This window comes from Tyto alba, unplaced genomic scaffold (genome assembly GCF_018691265.1).
Source record: "Tyto alba isolate M040663 unplaced genomic scaffold, T.alba_DEE_v4.0 Super-Scaffold_2, whole genome shotgun sequence".
Lineage (NCBI taxonomy): Eukaryota > Metazoa > Chordata > Aves > Strigiformes > Tytonidae > Tyto > Tyto alba.
The window spans coordinates 57,899,381-57,923,464 of NW_024881282.1; the positions used below are offsets into that span (position 1 = coordinate 57,899,381).

The window sequence follows — 24,084 nt, forward strand, 5'->3', positions numbered from 1 at the left end:
GTTTTCTAGCTACTGTTCCAGTTCCTTCAGCTTCACTTAACTTACCTACCTCTTAACTCATATTTTAATTAGGGGATTTTTTCTAACCTAGATAATTTTGCCTGCAATGAGCAACAGCACAAGCAACCCAACAAGCTAATCTAAGGAAACAGTAACCTGTTTCCCTGGCTTAGCTGAAGTCAAAAGAAAAACTACATCCAAGGCCAGCTTTGACAGCCTCCTTCATTCCTTCCTGTATTCCCATTAGACCAATTTATTAATTTATTTATTTTACTACAACAGCTAAAACTTAGATGTTTAATCTACCATATCCAGAATTTATAAAACTTTTCTGATATACTTACCATGGTGTCTCATTAGCTTATTCCTAGCCAAAATGTGGAAGCTACCTCATATTTATATGCTCTTCACCTTTACACTGTTGAAGCGCTATAAAACAGCTTTGTTTGAAGCAAAACACAGGATATTGGAGGGGTTGGGGGCAGGGAGGAAGACATGCGGTATACTTCCATACATTACAGAAATTGTAACTATTTTATAATGACAGAAATGCCTGTATATTTTTTTTATGATCTGATATTAAAACCAAAACTTTCTTAACTAAGTCCTTGCAATGTAAAGTTATACTCAGTGAGCTGTCAGCCTTCTCTCAGAGCACCACCTCCAGAGAACAATCCCATTAAAAAATGTAAAATACACACAAAGCCAATTCAGTTACTGCTATATAGATCTTACCAGAACAAGAGATCTGACAAAGCAGAAGAATAAGAAATAGGTCTGAAACTGCACACACTACAACTGCTAAAACCTAGCTGTTTTTCTTACTTAACTGCAACTTCTAGGCCAGAGATTGAACTAATTTACCAAAAAATAGAAAAGCAGTTAGAGAGCAGATCTCAAAACAGAATCTAGACACCCTGTTGACCAAGCCACACATCCATTCTTCTTTCTTTCTACACACCATATCTATAAAGTTTCAAATGCAAGATTTAGAAAAACCTGTGATTTTCAGCATCGTCCAGGACGAAGGCTGTCTAATTAGGGAAATGGTTCATTAATACTACTGAAGGCTGTTAATAAGTAACATTAATTTACAAAATCAAGTAAATAAGCAACTAATCCAGATGCTTGACCATTTAAAAGTATTATCTTGCTGGACATTTAAAAGCATTGTTGAACTCAAAGCATCCAGGCAGCCAGTAATTCCATTAAGCAAAAAAACATTCATGAATGTATTAATTCCTGTCCTTCCTTCTGAGTTGCCAGAGCTCTGTGGTAATAGGCAAATTGAGGTCTGAGTGTCAAATCTCATTCAGAAACTTAGACGTTTGACTTTTTGCCAAAGTCAAGGAAGGTACTTGGCTTATTTGTTAAAATTTGTCTTCAGAAAATAACAGATTTTCAGAGGTAACCTATGTCACTTCAACTTGCATATGCAACATTTAAGAAACTGGACACATAATAATGGACTAATTAACACAGTGTTGCAGACTTGATGTCTAGACAAGATAAGACATTTCAAGAATCCCTGCTACTCATGCTCATAAAAGAACAACAAAGAGATAGCCTTTTGTGTAACACCGACGCTGAATCGCTCCAATTGTGAATTTAACACCAGGGACATATTTGTCATTGCTTACGAAAAATCCCCACGCTTCAGCACATTACGTGCTAAAAGCATAAACGGATCCTTAACTATATAGGAACAGAAACTAAACAACTCCAAAACAATACCTGAATGTATATTGCATGTTACTAATTGTGAAAATATCAAAAAGTACATTAAATTGTTACATCATCAACCTATGGACATTCATTGAGCTTAACATGCCAATGCAAAATTTCCTGCTACACTGTTTTCAAATACCCAGACCAATCTTTCAAACACCTATTTAATGGGCTGCTATCCCACCATGCTCAGACAACATGTAACACCAAATTTCAAAATTATAATTGAGGAGAAGAGAGAGAAAGGCATGTTCAAAGGCATAAGGAAACACCTAGCTTCAAAAAAAGCCCCATACAAAACAAAACAAAAACCCAACCAACCCACTACTTTTGGTTTTGAAAACTCTCCAAAGTTTCTGATTGCTTACATATAGAACATCAAAAGTCACACCATGGATCTAGACCCTACTTTACAGGATATATTAAAACATGAGACACATTATGCGGCAGAATTTTCAGAGGCACAAAGATGGAAAAGAAGATGCACTAGGATAGAAGGGATCAGTTTTCCCAGTACCTGCCCTGCAGAAGTGCCAGGAAAGATCCTGTTCTACCACAAAGTGGCAGAGCCAGAGGGTCCCAGGAACTCAACCCTTCCCTGAGAGCAGCTGAGCCCACTGAACAGGTCCTGACAGGCAGGTGAGGCCAGCCAAAAGCAGGGGAGGACAGCAAGGAGCTGAAACTCCGCAGTTCACAGATGGGGACATGAAACTGCCAGGAGGAGCAGGGAGCAGAAACCCTTCCTTGGTAGAAAGCAAGCATGTTCTGGAGAACAGTATGCAGAACTGTGATGGCAGCTGAGCTCAGAAACCAGTGAAACACTGAAATAGACTGTCCAGAGAAAGAGCGGAGTCGTCCTCAATGGAAATACTCAGGACTCAACTTGACAGAGCCCTGACTGGTCTGATCGAAGACCCTGTTTCAAGACAAGATTGGCCCAGGTGAGGTCCTATCCAACCTGCAGAAGGATACTGTCACTATACCTGTCATTTCAAAGATGAGACCAGAGACTTCCAGGATCTGCGGTCCCCATTCAGCAATGGTCTCAAGTGTCTATGCATCTTCAACCATGTTCTTCCTTCCCAAGTAACACTGGCAGGTTTCAGATTAAACATATGCCTTAGAGTTTTTCCAGTTTGGGCATCACATGGATAATTCTTGGCTCTGTTCAAACAATGTCCAGATTTTTCTCAACCTTTACCCATGACCACAACTTGTATTCTCCTCTATGTCAGCTTCAGTTAATGCTTGCAAAGCAACTGTAGACTCTTAAAAGATAGCAAACAGCAACTAGCACTTGTTTGACAATCTTTGTCCCGTCATAGTCAGCATGCAAAGAATTTTATTTTTCTTCAAATTACATGATTTTACATGAATGTTTGCAGTAAGTCCCTCATCAAACAAATAATATACAAATATTTTGTTGATGAGCCAGAGCGACCATTTACAATCACATTACATTTAACATTCTGAATTTAGTGACTGTGTTATTCTATCTTAGAGGAAAGCTAAAGGGAACTTTATAGAAGAGTGGTATGAGTCATATGTAACATATGGATATGGACTTATTTAAACAGAACACCTGTATGAATATTTCATTCAATTGCTTAAGGGATTTTTTTTTGTTGTTTTTTTTTTCTTAAGAGAAATAACAGACTGTATCACAAGCTGACACCCTCCTTTTTCCCCCTAGGGCATCAGGCTCCCTGTTTCTCTGCTGCACAGCAACGAATTTGCTCATTGCGACACTGTACGTGTTCTGTCAGCACATTTTTTTGCCTCTGGGTTTACCTGAAATAGTACCATACTATGAAGTAAAAGTATGTATTTGGAAAATTTTGCTCTTTTTCTTGGAGCTCTGGAGACAGATGGATATGGAGAAGACAAAGCAAAGAGGGCGTTGTCAGGAGTCTGACAGCAAGAATACCTGGGAATCAAGATGAGAATAAATATGAACAGAAAAGCAAACATCGCTAGATCTGGTGCTCCAAGAGAAAGCAGAAGAACTTGGGAGACAGAAGCAGAAGAGATCTGGTGGGCCAAGCCTTCTATTCCAGCCTCACTTTCTCAAACACTAGCTGGACCCTCACCAATTCTTAGACACATACCCAGTGGCACAAGACGTTATTTCTACCCTGTCTGATTGACTGATTTTAAATACTTTAATACCTGCCCAGTGAAGATCGAAAACCAAGCTTCCGGAATCTTGCTTTTCAGAAGGCTTACAACTTGACTGTTTTTGGAGCATAACTCTTTGCAATAAGTATTTTATTTTAGTAATCCTTTCACACAAAATTACATTCCAGAAATAATACAATAAAACTAGGTATTCAGAAGCTATTTTAAACACCTGAATGAAATTCAATTGGAAAAAAGTCCATAGAGCAAAAAGTTTTTCTGCTGTTACTTGAATCTTCAAGACAAATAATCAGAAATAAATTATGAAAAAAGCTTTCTTATAAATGTATTCTGTATTTCATTATCAAGCCAGTCTTCCTATTCCCAAAGTGTATCATAACCTACAGTTCACTTTTAATATTTAAATGTTACATCTATATAAACAATACAGCATGACTGGTCATAGTATTACATTTGCATGTTAAGGACTAATTTTACTGTGCAAAACCTAGAAACATACATTCAGTTAAATAGTAGTAAACCCAGTATAATTTATATTGAGAAGTTCATCCAAAGAAGCTTTAGTAAGCAGTTTACCACAGGACTGAAAATTTAGTTTCTATTCTACCCTTTGCTCCCTCTCTTATTCCTTGTCAAATGCAGAAAACTCAAGCCACACAGAATTAAACCAAATTTACTTTTAGAAGCTGACAACTCAAGTCAGTGGAACAGCATATAAATTTCTACAGAGAGACTGCTTCCATATACAGTAGGAAAATTCACAGTATTTCACAACTATGACAATCATCAGGACTATCACGAAAACGGATTTTCTGGATTTTTTAAAAATTGCTGAAGCAGAAGTTACTTTTAAACATTTATGTGAAAAACATAAGTCATTTTACACTCAAGTTTAAATGACTAAGTATGTACTTGTAGCTCTCAACAAATTCATAGTACTTGATTTTATAAAAAACCTACAAATCTTGTTCAGTTGAATAAAATGTATTGAAGATGCTTTCAGTAACGTTCTAAAATCTTACTTTAATTCTGTGGAAGCTGACAGTTTCAATATTCAAATCAACAACAGGAAAAACTGGTTCTATGAATTCCAAATCTTTTTACATTATTCCTCAGGCTTTTCTGAGCTAAGTTCCTAAAAGTATCCTGTTTTACAGAACATAATCTAGATTTCCTTAGAGAGAAGTGCAAACATAATAACATTAGATCATATTGAAAACAACGTTTGGTTTTTATGCCCAAATTTTCATCTGTTTTCACTATAAGCCTGTCCTTAGGAAATACACCAACCACAGATTCACCAGCATCAGGCTAAATAACCACAATGGCTATGTTTTAAAAATCTGTTCCTAGTCTTTATTTTTTTCAATCTATCATTTGTAAATAGTCATAAATTTATGCATTGGTAGTAGCTGATTTAGGCCATATATGACCTGGTGACCAGACACACAGGGATAAACAAACTGCATCATGACTCTCACAGTTACATCATGCTCTGGTTAACTCCATCCCAGCCAGACCCAGCACACACACAAAGCTATGCTCACCAGGAAGATGATTATGCAAATTCAGTATTAAAAAAACAAAACAAAACAAAAAAAAAAAAAAACCAAACTATTGAGTAGAAAGTTATTTTTCAAGTGTCAAGATAAAAGGAACAACAATGTCACAGCACAGGAAATGGGCTCACAGGCAACAGAACAAAGGCCACTAGAATTAAGATGGAAAAGGAAGACCTACAATAAGCTTTATTCTGAACAAGACCAGAGACCTATATTCTTGAAGATGTTATTATGACATAAACATGAGGGAGAGAAGTGACCTGTATTTCCCTTCCACCCATCCCAGCCTTACACTGAAAACACTGTAAATCAGAGCAAGTTTGAAGAAAGTCATCTCTTTCTCCCTCTCCAAATGATAAACTTTAAATGCAATTTCCAGACTTGGGCATAGTTGCATTTATGTCAGAAAGATCAAGTCAGAAAACTCTCCATTTAAAGTAACAAAAATACAGAAAAAAAAAAAAAAGTCATTTGTTTATGACAAATGAAATTGAAGGTTATTGTAGATAATTTTCTTGCTGTGAGATGACATGAAAAGACTAATACATGAATAAACTTCCACGGAACATCCTCAAAAACTCAATGTATTAAAAGTAACAGAAAACTTGTTCTGTATTAAATCAATCCCCAACTACTCAACACAAACCAAAAAAGAATACAAATTTTTAACACAATATCCCTCCCTCATCTAGATATAAAACACCGTAGTCAAAGCAGAACTTAAAGGTTTTTAATCTTCAGAAAATGACAAAGGCACTGAGATTCAAAGCTGATTTAAAAAAACAAAAAAACAAAAAAAACCAAAAACCCAACAAGCCACCCTCCCCACCCTCAAAAACACAACAAAAAAAGCCCCCAACAAAAGCAACAGGCAGCTTCTAGTGTTCAATTCCAAACTGTATATATTTAAATTAAAGAAATTACAGCATAAAATTAATTTTTGATAATTTGATCTTGCATAAAGCCTTACTTTTAAATTACATTTGAAATTATTTGTATCATATTTGATTTTAAAACAATTATTCAAAGAAGCAGTCATTTTCTTGGCTTGCAAAACAGCAGGTGTTGCATGTAAGTTACAGAAAACTACCACTAACTCCTTCATGCAGATAAACGCCAGGCTTCTTCAGAATTAAATAGATGGAGAGGTTACCATAACATCATCTCAAGAAATCAGATGACATTCATATTATGCTTCAAGAAGAAGGAATAAATAAATCCACATATTCTAGCAGATCAAACTGTTAGACAGGTACTGTATCAGTGACAAAATGCCAAGAGGGCTCACCTGTTCAATCTCCTTTGTCTTAGTTGCAATTGCTTTTGAGCGACCAAGAAGCTGGCCATCCTCATATAATTCTGTGCCATCTGTTATATTTGTTTCTGTTCCCTCTGTGTGTTCGATGTATAATGGAGCTGAAGATCCAGACTTATTTAAAAAAAAAAACCCAAACAAAAAAAAAACAAAACGACAACTTCAGTTTCGAGAGCAAAATAAAAACTTCTAAGTGTGAGAACAAAAATAAAAACCCAAATACAGTCATTCAGTTAGACAGGAGTTTGCTTATCAAGACTATTAGTGAAGTATTACTGCTACAATTGAACAGATACAGATATATGGATTTTAAACATGTAGAAAACATGACATCATAAAAACCTGTGACTCAGTCTTAACTGCATAAAGACAACAATGTCAAATAACCTTCACCTGCCTTTCCCCTAAGGAGGAACTTGTATGTAACACCAGCTAGTAAGAAAAATCCACAATAAAACTGGGATTAGTTTTCTGGGAAAGAATAGAAGTTACAAGATCAAACGCAAATAGGCATCAACAAAACCAAAATACTGTCAGAAAGAACTCTTGGAGCATTCAGGACCACAGGTTTAATAGTAAAGGAACAGAGATACCTATTGTACAGCAAAAGCAAACAAGTGCTTAGAGGATTCCTGATAATATGAGAAATCTTACTCAAGTACCAAAATTGTATAAGCTTCTCTCTAGAACACAAATTGAGACAGTATCCCTGCCCCAAAGAAAACAGACTCCCATTCCAAGGAGTCTATATAGATGATGTAAAAGGAGAAGGGATTACTATAGCATATTTAAATCCAATATTATGGAAGAGATTTGTAGGGTAATAAAATATTTTTACAAAAAATAAGATTTGAGAATTGAAGAAGATGCATAAAAATATTTTCTACTATTAAAAAATAAAGAGGTGGAGAATCTTAAGACTTAGCTAATATGAAAGAGAAAAGCATTAGACAAAAACAAAACAAAAAAATAACAAAAAAAACCAAAAGCCAGCTTAATTGATCCTTTGAGCATCTGCTCAAAATTTAGCAGCAATATAAACCATTACAGATCGCATCCCAGAGCTTGTTACTGCAGTAAATCATTAAATACCGGAGAGCAAGTAAAGGATGATAAAAGTGCAGTGCAACTCAAAGTTCAGCTATCAAGCACGATGTAAAATAGACTGGAAAAAGTTAAAAACTGTTGTAATTCATACATGACAGCCTAACTAATCGAGGTGAGAAGTATCCTTTCTTCTGGGACTCAGAATGAGATGCCTCACCTCCTTCATTAGCATTCCTGTAGCACACTTTCTTAGTCAGTAAATCATCTCAGACTCTGCCATAATCAACTTCATTTGTTTCATTTTTAATCATTATTTTAAATCTTTTTGCCACTACAATTTTCTCCGAGGCACAGAGGAAGCTTTGAACAACTCTTCTCCATATGGCCCACTCTGTTCTTTGCTCCCGTGCATTACCTTCCCCTCATCAAGAACAGGAGTGACACTTGTCTTCACCGTTACTCTCCTGAACCTCTCAGAAATGTCCATCCATATGTTCTCCTCCATATGGCACTCACGCATGGATCAATTTGCTGCTTCTTTTTCCTGACTCTAATCCCTCCTGTTTTATTTTTTTTTTTTTTTTAATTTCTTTTTCCTGGAGGGAAACGAACAGTTTATTTATCCAACTAAATCTTCCCGTCCAGCATCAAGAAGCTGCTGATGCACTCAGCCATTACATCAATGAACAGGACTTAAAAGTTCAGATAAATATGGATCCAGTAAATTTATTCCTCTAATCTAGCCCTTAGGTTCCACAAGTGTGAAATACAAGGAGGAAATCTGGTGCTCCCCAAGATGCTTTTATTTTCCCTCAGATTATTTACAAACAAACAAAAAGTACAAACCCATTAATTATAACATTTAAGATATGTGACTTTGTAAAGTAGGTACTATTTTGTTCTTGTAAGAGTGCCTCTAAATTTGAAGATGAAATCATCACAGAATACAAACAGACGATTTTACAAAAATCCATCCACTGCAGTACCAAAGCAAAAAGCTTAATTTTTAATATAGAGGAAGACTTCTTTTTGAAAAAGAATACATGACATGTCAGGTTGACACATCATGGAGCTGAACTCAATAAACCAGAGTTTCTCTTCTAGTCTTATTTTTTACGTGTACACTCATATTTTGACTCAGAAATCCCTTGGTAATTTTAAGGAGTTCAGTAGGCATACAGACTTACACTAGTGCAAGAGCTCCTTGGAGAATCCCTGGGAGAGGTGGAGCCTTATTTTGTCAGTTGTAGCTCAACATGAATTCAAATTATACCAACAAAACCTACTCTGGTTTTGTGTGGTTTAAAAAATAAATAAATAAAACAGAAAGCTTTTGTCTCCCTCTTGCACCCTTTCAACAAACATTTAATAGTACAGGCAGACAAATTCAGGGGTAAGTAACAAAATGTGCCTTTCAGGAGAGTACAGAAAAACAAGAGTCTATTGTTGTAACACTTTAAAATATATCTGTTAATAATCCTGTCTTACATCATACTCTGTTATTTCAGGTAAACTGCTTTCATCAGCCTTCTCTGCCTTTTCAGCTGCCCACTTGCTTGCAGCTTCTGCAAGTTCCTTTTCCGATAGTCTGTTGCTCTTATCCAAGGCCTGTATAAAAACATTATAGTCAAGGTTTAACATGAAATATATTTACAGATGCCAAAACATCTTCAGAACAGTTATTCAGATCCCTAAAGCATTTTAAAATAGGAAATAAAGAAGCTGAAGCTATTTCATTTGCTAACCGATTTCTTTAAAATGAAAAGCGGGGGAGGAAAAGAGCAGTGAAAAAAAGAGGAAAAAAAAAAGATAAAACAATGAAGTTCAATAAAACGTTTAAAAAAGAGCCATACTTTCATAACCAGTTTTATTACATTCACAGGAGAGGGGTAACAGAAAAATTACTTGAGACCAGTTGAGTTTAGAGAAACATTGGATCAAATGGGCACTAAGAAGTCAGATACAAGTATGGAATGATCTAATAATTCCATGTGATTTTCAGGCACAAAAGGTTGTAACTAATTTAAACTAAACTATTGAGTACTGTGTAGGTTATGAAACCTAAGCTAATTAGAGACAACAAGTGGTTTATACATACTTTAAATTATCAAAGCTGCTCCATTAAGATTCATTGTTTTTTATTTGGGGGTATGTTGATAATTTATAATGTAGTCAGTCATGGCTTTATGGCCTTTTAATCTATCTTTTCCTATGGAAATATTCATATAAGTAATATTTAAAAATTGATTTCTCTCCAAGAATATGTTTTGGCTTTTACTAACAGAGCAACAAACAGCCAATGACAAGTACTCACATACCCAAACCAGTTTAGGAATAGCTAGCTTTATAAATCTTGTTACCACTATATGGGTATTTCATTTGAATGAACTGTATGTATAGAAGCATCCACCCAAGAATCTATACAAGTCTAGTATTAAAAACTGCAGCACTAAGATGGATATCTAAAAAAGATACAAAAATCCTACTGCCTGAAAAAGGTTGTCACAATTTCTGCCAATGCCTGTTCCATCTGAGCAAACAGGCGGACAAAAAAAGCAAACAAACAAACAACAACAACAAAAAAGAAAAAATACAACACTTCCCCCCCTCTTATTGTTAGTTCATTTTAAATTACATAAATGCCCAGTGGAAGCAAATACTGTGACCTGTAATAAGGCTGCTTCATCTTCAGACCTTTTGTGCTTACCTCAAGTAAAATATTATCTAAACGTCTCTTTGTGCTGTAGTATGTCATAAGTACACAACACACAGAACCCTTCCAGGATTCTGTGTCATAAAGACACCACTTTTATCTGAATCCAAAAGAGAAGTACAATACCATGTTCCAAATAGGGATCCCTCTTTTCTAAAATTGTAAATTATGGAATTACAGCCAGCAAAGTCAGGAGGTGACAAAGCTCAATGTGCAGAGGTATGAAGTGGGTTCTTAAAAGAAAGGGATAATTCATAGAATAATTAGCTCAGCTCACTTTTCCAAACTAGACAATTATTCCTACACTAGTCTCACTACAAACTATCTGCTGCCAAGTTTTTTCTTCCTGATGTTCTTATTCTCCATAGTATGCCTTACTTTTACCTTTAACCCAACTTTTCCCTAGCTGCTAAATCTTGTACTTGGGTTCTATTATGAATCTCTCCCTTTCCTCAAATGTAGATCTGGCCAATACTGGCGAAAAGACCAGTATCTTTATCACTGACAGTCATCTTTGCATGAAATGAAAAGAAATAAAATCTCACATGATGTACAATATTTCCACAAATCATAAACAGAAACTGATCACTGTAGTATGTACTGGCATACAGCTAAAAAATCTGTTTAATTTAATCACACTAAATTTAATTCGTTAGGTCACATGTCAGTAAATCTGTATTAAAAAATCCTAAGTGCATTTTATGTAATAAAGTAATGGTATTTTCACAGGTACACTACAATTGAAGGGAAAGAACAGGAACATATTTCTCAGAGGTAAATGTCCGCAGCTACTTAGGCTGCAAACTTGCAAGAAATGAACAACCTAGCATATCTCATAAAAAACAATTAAATTTCGCCCCCTGCCTCAAAGCAGAAGTGTCTTTTTTTCTTTGTCTTGGCCTTATGCATAACATAAGAACAGCAAAAACCTGTTAGTTTTCTGCTATCTTTGCCAGGAAGCTTTCCCTGTCTCACACATCTGCCTTTTGCTCTAATTATGTTGGATACAGCCTCTAAGGCTTGCAGTCCAGACAGTTATTAAGGAAAAACACAAAAGATTTCATGCCATAGTCAATTAAACAGGTGGTTGAGAACAGATAACACCAACATGTATTAATTCACATGCATGAATATGTAAAAAATTAATTATAAGACAGATAAGAATATCTTTTCAGATTTGCATGTAGTTACTACAGTGAAAAGAGATATTGCTGTGGAAGCATATACCTTTGTAAGTATTTCAAAGCTAAATTATAACTTCAAGCATTGAAAATTATCTCCTCTAATCTATAAAAGAAAGTATATAACTCATTTCTCAAGTCTAAGTAAAACCCTGGCCCTAAAGATGTACATCATGTTTTGCCAAGTCCTTTTCTGTCACTATTTCTATGTCAGTGAAGCACCTGTATAACTTAACAGGTCAGTGTAATGCAGCCATCAACCCAAGGGGCTCCACTGACACTGGATAGTACATTACAAGCATATTTTAGGACTTCAAGACAAAAAGCATGAAAAGGTCACTGAAGTACATCCATTTCTGCAGCTGATGCATACACAATAAATATTTGTGTTGTCTGAGAAAATTATTTCCATCAAACAAAGTTTCATTTTGTTAGTTTACATTAAGTGGATATCTACTGCCAGAAGATATATGCAAACTGATGGCAAAAAACCCCAATACAGCATAAATCAGACCTGACTGAAGAAGAAAGCAAAACATTTGAAGAATACTTTATAGTTCAGGCTCACACTGCATATTAATAGAAGCATAAGAGATTTTGCAATGCCTCCTTGTTCTCAAAGGTTTGCATTAAGCAAAGATTTGGTATTAAGCTGTAGTATGCTGAGTCTGTAAGCAAAATAGGTGAACTAATTATAAAGTTTATTTTATAATCCACATCAATGTAACTTGTGCATAATAGCTTTTAACTTACTTTCCTTATTTACGTCACTGAAAATATATCGCTTGCCTCCCCCCTCCTTAAGGACACGGACAACTAGCTAATGCCTCGCACAGCAGTTCTAAAAGAGCTGCATAAGGGTAGGTACTTAGAATGACATAGCACAACCAAAACCTGATTTTTTTCCCCACCTAATTATTTCCTTCAGTCTCACCTTCTCACAACAAAAAGTACCTTTCTTCCATTTTTTTGGTTTTTCTTTAGGCATTCCACTGCTTTTATTAAAAAGACCTCAAGAACCAGGCTAGTACACCATGCTACTTACAGCAAATGCTACTTGTTAATAGGACCTTGTTCACTTAGAACAATATAAAGCATTGTTTCTTTATTTCTCATTATTTTTGAACAATCTAGAGAAAATATTCCTGTGGAAGTGTTCATTTTAACCTGAAATATAATTTACAGATAAACAGTCTGTGATGTGAAAGTGTTTTTGCTGCCACAAGACAGCCAGAACAATATTGAATGCTGACTGTTCATTAGTGTTTATTAGCCTGTCCGTTTAACTAATTAGCAAGATCATGTACTTGCTGCTCAGCCCACAAGATTTGATGGGAAATTAAACAGCATCATCTAGAACATAAAACATTTACCGAACTATCCTGCAATGTGGCTCCCTTCCCAAGTAAATGCTATCATTCTTGCCACATCTTTCAGCAGCCCCTGCTTCCAAGTCAACTCTGCTATTCATGTTATCTTCCCAGTCAGTCAGACACTTCACTACACTTTCCAACTCCAGTCACAACTTAGGAATCACTGAAGGATGGAGTTCAGTGCCTGTACAGGCTTGTCCAATTGATCTGTTGTTCCCAAAAACTGATTCCCCATTTTTCTGCTTGCCATTCCTTTTCTAGCACACTCCAGACTTTGGAAAATGACAATTTTAAACACATACAAAACTCCCTTTCTCCTAAAATGAGACAGTGAATAGAGAATAAAAAGGTTTCTCAGCGTCATCATTATCAGCACCTTCCTGCCAGATAAGGGAAACCTATCCTCTGCTGGATTGCAGAGCAATTCAAGATGCTCCTTTCCTTAACAGCTGCATACAGTATGTCCTTTCAACTGAGGAAAAGATCCAACAACAGTGAGCAATCTGAAACCATGGTGAGAAATGCTTGAAAACAAAATTCACCTTTGATGATGGTACTGCTGTGGAGCCAGAAGGTGATGTATCTCTTGATGTTTTCAGTGATTGAACTGATGTCCTCTCCTTACCTACAATTAAGAAAAAATTAACAACTCAAAAATTGTATTAAAGATATATGTTGCAAATAATACTTATTGGCTTAGAAAAATTGCAGTGAAATTTGCCCTAGTCTGACATGAAATCTGCATGCTTCACCATCCAATAAATATTGATAACAATTTTCTTTGCAAAGAGAGGAGATATTGCTGTGTATCAATAGAATTTGGCAAGATGATGTTATTTTACTTTTTAATATTCCTGTAGTAATATAAATGGGTGAAATATTAGACACTAGTCAATCACTCCAAGAAACAAGGCAGTGAAGGAACTGGTTTAGCAGGCCACAGTATGTTGAAAAACCCTGACATGGAAAACAGTCCTGTATTGTATCAGTCACAGGCTAAACGCCCTTTGCATTATCAGTGCTTTTCTTGTGAGAGTTAAAATCAGTAAAACGACAATTCAAATTCACTGTGCTAATCACAGTCTGTGCCCAGCCTTGCCACAGAGCAGTTACAGGCAGCCTGCAGCAGCAGAACTGGCTGCAGTGTAAACTACTAGTTTTCAACCTGTGGTCTATGGATTACATCTAAGGGATCTGCAAAAGGTAGCTATGAAAAGCAAATGTGTTGTTGGTAGGCCTAAATTAATTACACCATTTACACTCACTGGGAAATGGCTGACTGTTCACAAATGGAAACAATAGAAACTTACCTTGTTTTCCATTAAATTTGTATAAACATAATTTAAAAGGGGATTAATTAAAAAGTCTATCAAATACTTATGAAAAATCAGGATATAAATAATTTTAGTAGAACTACAGACAAACATGGCTTTAATTTAAGGAGTTGAAGGAATAAGAAGCAATCATGGCATCTCACTCCTAATAGCTGAGCTATTTTCTTTTTTTACTCAATGCCATAAAATAAGACCGCATCATGTTATATTTTAAAATACCACAGAAAAAAAGTAAGGAAAAGTCTATGCCAAATATATGCTTTTAACAATAGGAAATGTTTAAGAGGTATTTGAGAAGTTGGTCTTCTACTCTTTCCCCACATTTTCATACCATATGTATAATGTAGACTTAATACAAACCAAAGATCAAACACCTGCTCATCTCTGCATATCGTTAGAGGCAAGTGAGTTACTGCTACATCAAAGGCTTGATAATCCAAGCAAAAACCTTCACAGCTACCTATGGGTCTTTCAAAAATGCTACCGAAAATAGTTAGGGATGTTACTCTGGCAAAAGCAAACATTCCAAATTGCACTTTAACCCTCAATCTGAAGATGATATTAAGTGCAGAGCATACTTAAAAACACAGCAAGCAGCCTTGTTTAAGAATTTCTAGTAACCATGAAACAAAAGATGAATTGTGCATTACTTTTAACTAAAAAAGCTCTTTAACAATGAAAAGAAATAGGAAAAAGAAAAATTGAAAATTAAAAGTTCCTCTAAATACAAAGTATATGACAAACCCCAAAACGTGAAGATAGAAATAATCATGTCTTTCAGCTGTCACACTTTCCAAAGCACAGAATGTTTCCCCAGACACCAACTAACACAGAAGTTTTGCTCCTGTGATACTTGCTTTACAGCCCCATAGATGACCCACCTCCTTTTAAATTTACAAATTACTACATGCCTCCTTCATCACACTGGATTCTTTAAAGATTATCTCAGTTGAGTGGATGGTATGTTTGCGATTGAATAGATGAAATAAGCTAATACAAGTGGCAGTAAATTATTCGAAGTTAAGTAAAGAGAGAAACCACCCTTTAATTTGGAGACATTAAGTCATTTTTTTCTCAATATGTGGCTATTTTAAATCCACAGACCCTACCTGTACAATGGACCATGACACTTTCCAAGCACCACTACTTGCCTAATGCATCTCCTCGACATTTCCCTCTACAGACCCCTTACCAACTGGCCCAGAGAAGGAATACCATCCTGCTTCTCTCCATGATCTCCCACCATGGATGAATGCCCATTTTTGCCCATCAGCCCTTTCCTTCCTTTTACCAAGCTTTTTTAGTCCCCCCAGTTTTCTTTGTTCAAATCCTGTATTAACCCTAATGAGGGGCAGGGGTAGCATGGAATCATAGAATGGGTTGGGGTGGAAGGGACCTTAAAGACCATCTACTTCCAACACCCCTGCCCTGGGCAGGGGCACCTTCCACCAGACCAGGTTGCCCAAAGCCCCGTCCAGCCTGGCCTTGAACCCTTCCAGGGAGGGGGCAGCCACAGCTGCTCTGGGAAACCTGATCCAGTGCCTCACCACCCTCACAGGAAATAATTTCTTCCTTATATCTAATATAAATCTCTATCCTCTTTCAGTTTAAAGCCATTACCCCTCATCCGATCACCACACTCCCTGATAAAGAGTCCCTCACACCTTTCCTGTAGCCCCTTCTAAGTACTGTAAGGCTGCTATAAGGTTTCCCTGGAGCCTTCTCTATAAGGTCTCCCCTGAGCCTTCTCTTCTCCAGGCTGAACAACCCCAACTCTCTCAGCCTGTCCTCATAAGGGAGGTGCTCCAGCCCCCCTGAGCATCTTCGTGGCCTCCTCTGGACTCGCTGCAACAGGTCCATGTCCTTCTTATGCTGGGACCCCCAGAGCTGGACACAGTACTCCAAGTGGAAGTCATCAGGCCAAATTGGTTCAGACAGCATGATTTTAAACAGTATTATGATATTAAAAAAAGACGCTGTATTATAAGTTCCACATGAAATAGTATATACTTCACATGTAAATCCATTTAAGTACAGACTAAAATGTACTGCTGACATACGAGGTATGCGCCACTATGATCCTTTTAAATATGTAATGTATGTGCTTACCTAAGACAAATCATATTCAAACATGATTATAAAAGTATTATTTAAGCCATTTATACCTTCTAAATAGGCCATTTTGACTCAGTCATCTAGAGTAACAGTTTACTAGTACTATTTTCTAGAAAATAGGCAGTTACAAAGAATTAGTCAAGTCTACATGCCATCTGGTCACTTAAAACTGACTTAAAGATGATGGGGAAGAAGGGTTTAACCATGCAATTGGAAAAAGATCCCAAAAGCCACAGACCTAAATGCAACCTTCTCTCTTGACCTGCATTTTTCCAGTTTGTGAAGATATCTGCTTCTACTTCTCTGTCTCTACTAGTGTTTGAGTAATTCTGCCAATATACTACAACTTGAAGTCAACTCAAAATTTTACGAAAACCTTGAAACATTCCAAAATTTTATACGGTTCCTCACAACATTTTTTTCTTGTTCCTGGTAATTACGATATGCACATCTACAACATTCCCAAATTTTAGTTGAATATCTCTTCATCTCCTACACTTACAGGAACTCACATTCACTGAGTAGTGCTACAAAATGTTAAAAGAATTGCAATGATTAGCTAGAAAGATAATTTGTATTCTACAAGGAGTGAAATGATTCTTCAATATTTAAATGACATTAACTAAACTGCACAATATCTTTTTTGGCAAGAAGTGCTACATAATGGTCCAGTGTGCCACTCTGGAAACACACAATATGCCTATCAGTAAAAAAAAAAAAAAAAAAAAAAAAATCCAATTTTTTAAAAGCTGCCAAAATGCACAGTAGGTTTGTATAGCTCACTAGAAAGCATTTGCAGAAAGAGAACTCAAATCGGATTAATTTATGTAAGCTGTAGAAACAGTAGTGGCTAAGATTGTAGTATATTAAAAAAAGCAATTTTGTCCTTTTTTTTTCAAATTATTTAAATAGGAAAATCTTAAATATTTTCAAAACAGATGATTCATTTGATTTTTGGGAAAGATCAACAGCCAAGCTTTTAAAAGGCAGAACATACACAGTTCTTATACACTTAACTGTATTGTTTCACATTTCTTTGAGGAAAGCAAGATTTGAGAGAATCTGACAATGAGATGAAATTGCTAAAAAACAACCAGCTTCAGAACCCTAATAATACAGTTCTTAGACAATTTTCTGAAAATGTAATAAGTAGCAGTATATACTTTAATTTCTGCAATTTTTTTAATCCCTCTTTTCCCCTGGTTGCAGGAAGAGTCTTCATCTGCTGTAGATGACAGCAAAGTTTCCTGCAAGGGAATCCAATGAAGCACATGAAGTAACAGAAGCAGTTGATGCTAAAAGGAAAATAACATTCGCTACTAGAAAAAGCTGTGCCGCTGAAACTCCTACAGTCAGTCTAAACCTGCTACTGAAATAACACCTACAATCTCCCACATGAAATACATAAGGGAACAGAGAGTACAATGAAACAACCAAAGAGCAGACAATACATCATCGGTACAAAATGTCTAGTTTTCTCATTGTAAAAGCCAGCATGTAAAGAAAAAGGGCTTATACTGTGAGTTGCAGTTTCACCTCACTAACCAGTTCTCATCATTAATCCAGCATTACCTTGCTGAGAAGAAATATTTCTTTTATGTAAAGATGACATACTTCTGCTATGCTGGGACTGATGGAAAGGGTAGGCTTTGCTTCTCTCAGGAGAGTAGCTCCTGCTGCTGACACTAGAGCCAGATCTGCTGTGCGGAGAATCCCTTCGGCTCCCTGGCGACTCCCTGAAGAAAGGAGAGTCCCTCTTATGAGGGGATCGCTCTCTCGCATAATGAGAAGGATAGAAGCTTTTTCTTCTGAAGCCATCTCTGATGTCCCTTGGAAGATAACAGAAAAATAATAGTTACTTGTTTATCTTTCCAATATTTGTGGAACAACACTAGATAATACAATGGCAACGTTTTATGTCTGGTAATACAAACAGGTTAGTTGTCATCTGCAGAACACATCTGAAATCTTCAGCATTGCTAGAGTACTAGGCAATGAATGAAAAACAAGTAGGAAATAAAATATATGTATGTAATTTTTTTCAGATTTCATTCAACAACTACGTCATTAGAAGCTAGTCCCTTTTTCTTTCTCAATAATACAGCTAAAATGTAAGAGATTCAAGAAATTCAGACTCTCACATTTTCTTTCTTGAGATTCACTCCACACCCCACCTGGAAATTAAAACTTATTTTACAATAGCTAAAAATGCACATGCAAATATTGCTCACACTATTTGGCTGTTTTTTCAACTCTATTTTTCTCTTACTCTTACTTCCAAGGGACTATGTCCCTCATTTGATTTCACGCACCTTGCTATGGGAAATACCACTGAGGGATTTTAGTTTATATTCAGCAAGGACAAAAAGAAAAATGCAGAATATACATCCTCATGCCTATGTATCCACCAAAGGCCAAACCCTGAATGAAAACATGAAGATTTATACCTACTAAAAAGTCTGTTTTTCACAACACACAATATTAATTTTTAACTTTACTGTAAACTGCCACGGACACACTCAAGTATTACATGAAACCCAACCAATTTGAAACCATAATCTAGTAAACACCAAAACCTTCTACTAAATTTATATATTGTTACTCCAGACCATACCCCAAATGTCCTCATTACCTGAACATAGTATTAATATACGTATATATGGAAAGGTCAAAAACACAGTATCAAATTGAACTTTTCCTAGATAATCTCAAAGCTAACAAACATACGTGCAAACACCTACTGAATCTAGACTTGTGACGTTTGCCGTGGTCAGAAGACACATTACTAAGAGAAGCAAGTACTTTCCAGCTCCTCCACAGCATTGCTGAGTAAAAATAAAGACTTCGTAGCATTTATAGTAAGCCAGAATGTACCTATTTCACCACTTTGCTCTCCTATTTCTCATCATGGTTCAATATTTTAAATAAGGGAATGTCTCACAATGACGAGCAAAGATCTGGTGGTCTCATTTGGCACAAAGTAGCTATAGCTGATTTTATGTTCGTGGATAAAGGAAAAAAGCCCTCTAGTGTACAATTCCTACAGCACGTTACAAGCCCACATATGTGATGGGCAACAAAGGACTTCAGTGTGCCGGTGGTGTTGCGGACTACTGAAACTACACAAGTAGCACCACAGTAATACAAGCCCTGTTACACTCGTGTTTTATACAGTGCTGATTTACTTTTTGCATGGAAAGCACATCTGCATGAGTGGTTCTGCTTCAGAGTACAAACACCCTGTTAACAGACCACAGGCCTTTTATAGGTATCTTATCTTACAGAAAAGCACATTTTACAGGTCTGCATACCAAAACTGATACAAGACAATGTTACACATGTTTGTATCTAATATGTGTGCTAAAAATCAATATTCATTTCCTTTCTAAACATCTTTTCTTTTTCTGCTTATTGCGACACTTTCTTCTCCCCAAGCAAGACAGCAAGAGAAACAATTAAGTAATTGTTAAGTAGTACTCTATTTAATGGCCTCTACACAGTAGCCGTTCTATAGATACTCATATCAAAGAATGAATCACCCCAGAATACACAGAAGATTAATCTTCCTGCTTTCTTCAAAGGCATAAGAGCTATGTATCCACCTTCGGACACTACTTTTTAGAAAAGATGTAGATTAACGGGATTAACGGGAGACTTTCCAGAAGGAAATAACTGAAATTATCAGAGACTGAGAAAACACGTTGACAGAAGAAACCTTAAACTCCTGTGTCCACTTGAATTTAGCAAAAAGAAATCTAAAGAAGCCAGGCAAGTTCTCAAACCCATGAGATGTAGCTGAAAATAGGGAACTAATGCTTTCTCTACCTTACATGTATGAACGTTTCACGTAGCAATAGACGTAAAGTGAAAGTTCAGACTTTAAGAATACTAGAAAGATTAGCTCAACACTGAACTAATTTGTCTAATTAAGTGGGTTCATTTTTTATTTATTAAAGAACATATTGATCAAATAATTATCAGGAATGAGTTGGGTACAGTACACTTTTTCTTTAGTTTCCTTCTAAATCTCTCTCCTTAAATAATCTTATTTATTTCTAAAGCACAAGCTTTCTCCAGTACACCACTTTTATGCCCAAAGCACATTTTTATGAGCAAGTTATTAAGCCCAAGTATACAGAGAAGTTTATTATGGAAATGTTTACAGAGCCCCAGCTATTGCATATGTATAATAAATGCTCCAATATCCACATAAGAATCTACAAAATATCATCGAAACACACTTTTAAACAGGAAAACATTTAAAAGACTCATTCTACAATAACATTACATACCAAAAAGTAGAATCTCACTTTTGTTTTTTTAATTTTCATTTCATCACACCATCTTAATTCTCAGCTGGACCCTATCTCATACTGAACACTCAAGCCATTAACTGTACCAAATCTGTTTTGGACAGCACAGCAACAGCACAGCATTTCTGATGTTTTCGATTAATTTAACAAACTACACTGAACAGAACAAAATAAGCATTGTTTTACTTTTTTTTCCTCTTTTTCCTTAAATACTTAAGCTAACATACACCTGCAATTAGGTAATGAAGGCTCCAATTCAGCAAAGCAGTTAAGCACATGCTTCAGATTCCAACACATACTGAAAAGGTTTATTGAGCAGGGACAATATTTAATAGAGATGCAAAATTTTGTGCTCGGCGGTAACTTTAAAACAGAACTACTGCCCTTAATAACAAATACAGGATTTATCCCTTTTATATAGGATCCCTCTTATCTTTACACTTTGTAGTCACAGAATAATAGAACGGGTTGGGTTGGAAGGGACCTTAAAGAACATCTAGTTCCAACACCCCCGCCACGGGCATGGACACCTTCTACTTGATCAGGTTGCTCAAAGCCTCGTCCAACCTGGCCTTGGAATCCACACCTCACCTAGTCCCAAAAGCACAAGTTAGTTCCCTCAGCAAGACTGCAACTGGAAGTACTAGCATTTTTAACCTCCATGAAACTTGACCATTAATTTCTCACTGAAGATAATAATCTCAGATGAGCTCCTGAAATTCTGTAAGTAAACAGCCATACCCTGATATACCATCCACCAAGGACAGCTATGGGAAGAGCACAAGCCTGAGAGTCATTTCAGTTAACCATTAGTTCCAGTTTCCTGGAGGAATAAACACAAATATAGAATAGGCAAAGGTACAGCTTTCTGCACAGGAGGAGACCAAGCGAATATGACACAGGGGAGCTTTTCAGTTGCCAAATGATCAGATACACCACCTTTCTTAAACCACCACTACCACACTGAGTACTTCTGGTCTCATCTCTCCCTGCCATTTTGAGTCATGCAAACTATTCAGCAGCAACGTTGTGGGAAACTGGGGGCTACAGGAAGCCTTCTCATTTACAAAAGGGAGTGGTACAGATTAAGCAGTGCGACACAAACACTAAAGAACTGTGTCAGTTTTATAATATAAGAGTACATAAAGGCAAAATTCAATCACTTGCCAGATTGAAATGCCTGGAATGGAAGTGTACTTGAGTACATAAAAGCACGTTACATGCAATACAGGAAAAAGTTTTGTTTGTAAAAGGAATCTTAGTTCAACCTCATTGAATTCATGCTACTGGACAACTGTGTACAATACCTCATGCCTACTACTGTCTTACACTTCTACATCCCAATACAGACACCCATCTTTTCAACTTAAACATTAATTTACGATGTGGTCCAGCCATAGAGGACATCTCTCACACTTTTGACATTGCACTGAAGAGACAACTCAACAGCATGTCACTGTGGTGCAGAAATGGTAGGTTCTTTCAGTAACTCACAGGTGAGTGCAGTTTATCACCTAGATAAAAAGTCAGCAGAGAAGATTATGTGACCCCTTCCATCTGAGAAAGATGATGGTTATTGTCAAAGGGGTTAGACATTCCATTTATAGGCTTGGGCTTGATTACTAACCTTGCCTAGAAGTAACTTACACAATTTTATAAATAAATTGAGGCAATTATACCTATCTCTTAAGACACCAGACTTCACTGCAAAAATTTAAAACAGACAAGATTTGAACCATGCTTCTTAATTCAGTACACTTTTCCTGTCTCATAATAAACAGGCTAGGACAAGGCAGATGAAGAGTGAAACAAAAATAAAAAATCCTCTTGCCTTCCTTGCCAGGACACTGCAGGGGCTAATAGAGCTACCAACGTGATTCAGACAATGTGGAAAACATTTAATAAAATATACCACACCCCTGACCTCTAAGTTTCTCAAAAGATTTGCTGTGTTAAATGTCTAAAAAGCAAACACGAAGAGTCAAAAACACCTATACTTTTAAGATCTTCAAAGTAAATGTAGGTGGTGGAAGATTCCAGCCACCATCCTCATTCCCACAACTCATTCCCTTTTTTTCCAAAGTATGCAGTACATGTTTGTGCAACTAACCAACAATTTACTTTAGTTCTCTTTTACAGACTTACTATAATCCCTTGTTATTGTCTAAAGATCTTTATGCTGATTTATCATAAACTAAAACAATACAGTGAATTACACAATTGTAGATATAAGTAATTGAATCTGGTGCCAGCGGCTTTCATTTGAACATTTGAAATGATGACAGATTTCTTATGACAACTGGTTTTCAACATTTTATGACTAAGCAAGTAACTGCAGTACTTGTAAGTGATATTTGAAATTACTTTAGATTAATGTGATTAGGTCTAGTAAATGTAATCTTATTAACAGCTTTTCACATGAAGGCAAAAGAAAACAGGCATTGCAGAACAGTAGTAAATCTCATGAAGAGAAGGATAACTAAACAAACCAAATGTACAAAAAAAAATATATATATAAATGCCTCATGGTTTTTATGCTGTGTGTAGTACTATAGAAATCATTATTTGCAAACACCAAAACTCAACACTGATGCCACTTGTCCACCTAACTCAACACAAAAGCTACTAAACTCACCTTCCCCAACACTTCGGGATGTCATGACAGATCAGAGAATAAAAATTAAGACAACTTGAATATTATACCAATATCAGAGAGAAATGCCTGATATATTTTTGAATTGAATAGTAAAGCTATACACTTCAATTGAAACTGGAAATCAGATTACACTCCTCTTTATCTTTAGTAAAGAGTACCCTCTTTTCTACTGTCATCAATAATGTACTTTATTACACTTGCCAGAAGAGAAATCCATACAGTAAAAGTATATTTAGACTCAAACTCTCTATTATTTGACAGAGAAAAACTATGGTCAAGCATACAGATTAAGACAGAGGACCAAGAAAGAAAGAAAGACACAGTCCAGAAAAACACAGATTTAAGTTCCAAAATAATTAAGAGCAAACAGCTTTTTACAACTGTATGCAGAATAAAGAAAATACGTATTAATTAGACAAATCAAGAGGAAATTAGACAAAATAACTTAATTCAGATTCATGCGATCTTAGCTTCTCTTTTTGAAAATGAATGTTTATTAAGTCCCTGCAATTTCTCTATAATACAAAATAAATTGTAGGTATAAAGTTCCAGAGTGCATATTTGCTTAAAGTGATGGACCAAGTTACAATTTCTATTAACAGCTACAA

At 36.1% G+C, this 24,084-nt stretch overlaps 1 protein-coding gene across 3 annotated transcripts in view; it reads right to left on the bottom strand.

The window, feature by feature from the left end:
• Nucleotides 1-24,084, bottom strand: part of PPHLN1 (periphilin 1) — a 72,710-nt gene that overhangs the window by 23,245 nt on the left and 25,381 nt on the right. For 2 of the 3 annotated variants that reach the window (XM_042792089.1, XM_042792088.1), the window contains exons 7-10: nt 18,122-18,336; nt 13,601-13,683; nt 9,280-9,399; nt 6,718-6,858 (exon numbers count right to left, since the gene is read on the bottom strand). In XM_042792089.1, coding sequence (XP_042648023.1) covers nt 6,718-6,858; nt 9,280-9,399; nt 13,601-13,683; nt 18,122-18,336 — 559 coding nt within the window. Of the gene's footprint in view, nt 1-6,717; nt 6,859-9,279; nt 9,400-13,600; nt 13,684-18,079; nt 18,337-24,084 lie in introns of all 3 variants that reach the window. The other variant, XM_042792087.1, reaches the window with a different exon arrangement.